We start from the raw sequence: 5,873 nt of genomic DNA, 5'->3' as shown, positions 1-5,873 counted from the left end.
GCGTTTTAAAGCTTTATTAAAAGAAATGATTTTTAACTGTTTCTTATCCTTCCAAACAAACAAGAAAATGCTTCGTATCTCCTTTCCTTTATTTTCCAACAACTCTCTCAACAAATATGTTTCGAATGACTAAATGATATCTCAATGTCTGGGATATTGACGCGATATGATCCTAGAGAGACTGATAGATGTCAGCTACTATTTATCAAATATCTACAAAAGAAAGCTCAATGCACAACTTCAGCCGGCATAAATGGGGAGATAATATTTAGAGCTGCGAAGACAAGTGCAAATTTCACGTCAATTGTGACCGATATGAGACCCTTTTTTTATTACTAAATATTTTACATACGCAATCAAAGGCTTAGGGACGTGGAAACAAAATGTAAGCATTCCTGGAAAAGGCCATAGGAACCCAAATTCTGACAGAAAGCTGCAATGACAACGTAAGAGTGGGAAGTCACTTCAAAAAAATAAAATGCCAAAAATGACTAGCACTATCTCACCTGCATAGTTGTGTTTCTTTTATTTTTTATTTTTCAGAGCTGTAGTAAGTCCTAGACTCTGTCTGAGCATCCAGTTACTAAAGAGAATTCAGTACAGCTTAACAAACAGTACTGCTGCTTTACAATCAGAAAATTCCTCTTTACATTTGCAGATAATGTGAAAGCAAATTTGAAACTGAAATTTACCCAGATCATGATGTTCATATTGATATTACGCGCCTCTGCATCTAGCATTGGGTAAACCTCATACAATAACTGTCCTAGCTCTACCATATCTGTTCTTTCATTTCTTCTGGAACAATCACAAAGACTCTTTTAAAAAAATAACTCTTTACAACTTTTGAAGGCAATCCTAAGTGCAGAAAGATACTATAATCACATGGGAAACAAATACAAGCAAAAGACAGAAGTACACTCAGTGCACCTTACCTTAGTTCTAGCATACTTTTTTAAAACTCTCAAACCAAAAAAGGCCATCTGAAAGCTAAGAAGATACTCAAACTGTATAACTTTTCTCCGTCGGGAAAAAAAAAAATTATCGTCAAAATCGACCACAATAGTTTAATAACCCCCTCAGTCAAACTCGACGGTCTTCTTATAAGTTCCAGTCTTTTATAGATAGTAGACATATTTATCTTCCACATGGGTGACCATCACCGGAAAAAAACAAACATGGGCTTCCCGTGAAGTTCCACTGTATGTCCATACTCGTTACATTGCCACTGGTTTTCGGACCATGATAGAAACAACAGAACTCAATAAATTCATAAGCAGAAACAAAGAAAGCAGAGAAAAATCGGAGAACCCAGAGAGACCGAAAGAAGACAGAGGAATTGCAAAAGGCAAACACCACCTTTTCTTTACCTAAGTCCTAAAAGGACTCTAAAGTGGCCCAATTTACGTTCAGCTAGGAAATAATGTAAACTAAACAGAGGGGTAAAACTGACCTTTTGAGCCGCACCAGGACGACAAAGTCCTGCTTACTCCCGCTTCTAATAGTAGGAACTAGTATTTAAGTACAATCCATCATGAGAAGAGTAAGAAAATGAAACAGTGCAAAATTTTAAGTTAAATTAGTTAAAACCTAACTCAATGAGTTATTCAAAAGTTACCGTAACATTTCAAAATTGATAACAAAAAAGAATTACTAAAAGCAATGAGATTGGAGTCATCTACCAGTGACTGCTGAAATCACATAAAAGATGTGGGAATATGAAGAGAAAAACATAAATCATGTATCTTCAAGATATCACCAACATGATAGTAAATGTGCAAGTACAGATTTTTCCATTCCAATTGTACACTAAAAAAAGCCGAAACCCATGCTGGAAGAGCAAAAATGCAACAAATCAACTCAATTATGAAATTGGATAAACCTCATCTCCTAGACCTTTGCTTTGCCTTTGAGTCAAAATGGTGAGCTCTAAGCTTTTTCTTTCGCATAACATTTGTCTGCCCAACAGCACCTTCTCTAAATGGCATACCCATGAGGGCCAGTAATCTATGTGCCTCTTTATCTGTCTCAGCTGTTGTTGTTATGCAAACATCCATTCCTCTTGGCTTACCAAGAGCATCATAACTTAGCTCTGGGAAGACACTCTGTTCACGAAAGCCAATGCTATAATTTCCATGACCATCAAAGCTATTGGGGTTTACACCTTGAAAGTCCCTCGTTCGAGGAAGCCCAAGATTAATTAACCGGTCAAGGAAAGAAAACATCACCTATCAAGAAGAAGTAGATGTGAGTTTGCAGCACAAAAGCAAATAACATATGATGGTAGAGCAGCAAATGGATTGTCCAAGTTCAGACCATGTGAATTTCACTTCAGCCATTGATCATTGCAATTCAAGTTTTGCTGAAGTCACTTCAACAAAATTAGTTTTTCTGCAATCAAGATCAAGCTGGCGTGTATGCGAGTTTTTGCAAAAAAAAAAAAAAAATATTTAACAATGGGAGTTTTTATTTTTAATTGGAAAATTTTATTGCAAAAACTTTTTGGAAATCAAATATCCAAAAACAAAAAAAGTGAACCTTTTTTGCAAATTTGTCACCAAACAAAAACTTTTTGCAGAAATAGTTATTGCAAACCTTTTTTTAGAAACTACTAAAATACCCCAAACACCATGCAAATGTTTTGCATGCACAAAGATCTTTCAAGCACAGTACTGACTAGGGTCTATAGCTAGCATAAAAAATGCCAGCGGCTAATATGAGGTTGACACTAACAGGTGATTTTTATATCTTTGAACTCTTCCATTTGTGCAAAAAGTTCAAAAGAATCAACGGTACTTAAGGTCACCGTTGTAAAGCTTAAAATTTGACTGGGTGCCTAATATTTCATCTGTCCTAAGATCATCTAAAACGAATATGACTAGTCCTCAAGCTCATTACAGCAAAAGGGAGAAGCCATCAATTCCAATCCACTCGAAATACTTACCCATCTCTATTTCCACTATCGCCAGCACCCTTACCCATCCCAGATTCCCTCACTACCTCGCTCAACCCCAGCCCCACCCTCCCACCCCCGAAAAAACAAGCTAATGGAAATTTCCCATAACCTTAGCACCATCTCTTCACATACTAACCATTTGCCCTGATGTAAAACATATTGCAACAATAGTTGACAGGTGCAAGAGAAATTACTTAAGATTATTTTATTTACCCGGAAAAAATTCTTTACCTTCTTTTTAGTGGTCATTACTTTTATTGTTTACTCTTTCTGGATTTTTTAGGGATTGAGTTTGTAGTATAGTGGCATTTTATTGCAGGTAGCAGCTCATGAAATAGAAACTTGAACAACAAGAAATTCTGACAACCACTCAAAACTTGGCCACCATGTTCGACTGGCAGCAACTATAAGGCAGCATGATTTCTAAGTCAAAGGTTTAGCTTGGTCTCCAAGTGTTAACTAGTTAGTGTTTACTATATCTCCCAGTTAACTCCCACATGAGTCATGAAACCATATAGTTTTAGCAATTTCCGAATAAAGATTTCATTGAGATTTGATATTTATTTGTTATCTCACCTGTTCCTCTCCGCTTTTTCTGCCAACCTTTTTCCTTCTTCTCTGAAACTCTGCTTACCTAACAAGATTCTTTTAGCAAGTCCCTATTCCACTAAACTTTCCCCTCAAGTTATTCCTCTTATTCCTGCATCTATGGCTCAACTAAGCAGTATTTCTACATCTCTTCCTGCTAAAAGAAACCCAACTTGTTTGCCTTGAAATTAAGGGCCTGCTGCGTTATGTCCAATTTGCAAATGTAGCGTGAAAGAGTTTGGCCCAGATGAGGGTTGGCAAAAGAAGATGGCAGGCACAATAGGAGAATAACAACTAAATGAAGAGATATCACTGGCTTTCTTTGATTTCTTTTGAATAACTTCCTCCAGCAAAATTGGCCATTGATAGAATTCTTTCAAAGGGTCAAATTTAATGCATCAGAACACAAATTACCACCTGCCATTAACAGGCCAGCCGCTACATGCCTGGAGTGTGAAGAAATGGAAGCAGATTCACAAGCTTCAACACAATGAATATTCCTCCAATTTGCAATTCCGTATTAAAGCACATTAGAGCATCAATTAGCTTTAGGGTGAAAATCAGTATTTTTTGCTGCTTCATTTTCAGTTTTGTGGAGGAAGATCTCCCCCTCCAAAAGGAAGAAACGAATGCCTAGGGATATAGGTCAAAAGGTCTGATAGTGTGGCGGACCAAGAAAAACATCTTTTCATTTAGTCCTTCTCTTTTGTTGCCTGGTCCCTTTCCACATTATACACTATCGTTTAGCAAATGCTAACCAGGTTTAGCCTGGAATTAGCTGATGATGGCTTAGGATTACTCTGTGACAAATCATATTTATTTAGGATTAGATCAAATTAAACTTGACATACAAATTATAGATCAAAATTTGAAAGGCACGACTTATTTCTTGCTTTTCCTTTATCTTAGAAGGCTTTACCCCAAAAACTCAAGTCTTGCACCTAAATTCCCTATACATGTTTTGGTAAGATAATTACATTACGGATGTTCGTCCGCTAACTACCCAGATATAAATCACATAATATCATATAGAACAAATGGAATTGCAAGTGAATTTTAGCTAAAAGAAGGAATTTAAAAAAAAATTGCAATGCTAAAAAGCAGAATAGAAAGGCCAACATACATTTCCTCGAAGTGTAACAGCAATTCCAAGCGGTTGACCTTCTCTAATTTTGAAAGTAGCAATAGCATTCTTAGCCCTCGTCTTCACTGGCCTTTGCCCAGTAATTAGTGCCAAATCATTCATTGCGGCATCCAAACCCTTTGAATTTTGTGCAGCATCTCCAATACCACAATTTACCACAATCTTTTCAACCTTCGGAACCTACAAGTCAATTATTCCACATACCATATCAAAGTAACACTAAATAATTGTGCTAAGTCAAAGCACTTAAATATTTTACTCAGAAAATGATATTAGTGCCGAATAAACTAGAACAAATTATTTCTCAGTATTTCAACTCTAAATCCAATCATAAAGAAAAAGAAAACAGAGTAACATTAGAAGAGTAAGAAGTAAGTATACCTGGTGAATATTGGTGTAATTGAATTCCTCCTTCAACATTGGAACAATCTTTTCGAGGTAATTTGTTTTCAGGCGATTAACCTTTTCAGCTTCACTTTTCTCCACCAATACTATTCCTGATGAGGCTTTCACCGTCAATTTATTGGGCAGGGCTAAAACCTTAGCATTTACGGCCGGCAATCGAATTGAATGGGCCGGAAATTCGCTGTAGAAAGAGGAGGCCGAGGAATGCAAAATCAGAGGAGAAGATGCCGCCATTTCACGCGAGACGATAACACTCGTAAAATGGCAAAAGAAGATAACGAAGTTCTTTTTGGATAGAACTGTGAGAGAAAATGACAAAAATGGTCCCTTATCTTTGGGAATAGGTTTATTATGGACCTTTAAATATGCCCCTACTAGTTCTAGTCCTTTCAGTTTGACAAAACTTAACAGTTTTGGTCTCCATCCATTTTTAAAGTTAACTTTAACAGTTCTCCCCACTTCCTTGAAAGCTCTCACATGACAAAGTATGAGAGATGCATATAGGAAGGGCACTCATCAAAAAACTATTCTTGAAAAATTATTAAAACTGATTGGTTTAATAAACTCTATTAAATTGGTATTATTGGTGACAGAAATATGTGGTCATTGCTGCTAGATTGGGTTGTTGAGTGCACTATCAAGGAGAAAACTTTCTGGTCTAGTAATATCACAAATTTACTGGTTGAAATGTATCCTTAGTTTCCTTCGCTACAAAAAGTTCTCAGATGGCTCTGATAGACCATAAATTCAAATATTCAAACATGTGCGTTTTAAAGAAAG

At 36.5% G+C, this 5,873-nt stretch overlaps 1 protein-coding gene across 1 annotated transcript; it reads right to left on the bottom strand.

The window, feature by feature from the left end:
• Nucleotides 1–1,719: 1,719 nt before the first annotated feature.
• LOC107828527 (large ribosomal subunit protein uL5c-like) lies at nucleotides 1,720–5,364 on the bottom strand. The gene is made up of 3 exons (XM_075250543.1): nucleotides 5,070–5,364; nucleotides 4,668–4,868; nucleotides 1,720–2,228 (listed from the first exon to the last, which is right to left on the bottom strand). Exons 1-3 carry the CDS (start codon nucleotides 5,325–5,327, stop codon nucleotides 1,884–1,886), a joined length of 804 nt encoding a protein of 267 aa, XP_075106644.1. The 5' UTR covers nucleotides 5,328–5,364; the 3' UTR covers nucleotides 1,720–1,883.
• Between the last annotated feature and the right edge of the window lie 509 nt (nucleotides 5,365–5,873).

This window comes from Nicotiana tabacum, chromosome 3, assembly GCF_000715075.1.
Source record: "Nicotiana tabacum cultivar K326 chromosome 3, ASM71507v2, whole genome shotgun sequence".
Classification (NCBI taxonomy): Eukaryota; Viridiplantae; Streptophyta; class Magnoliopsida; order Solanales; family Solanaceae; genus Nicotiana; species Nicotiana tabacum.
Note: the sequence above shows the minus strand (reverse complement) of the source record. Positions and strands in the feature narration are given on the sequence as shown.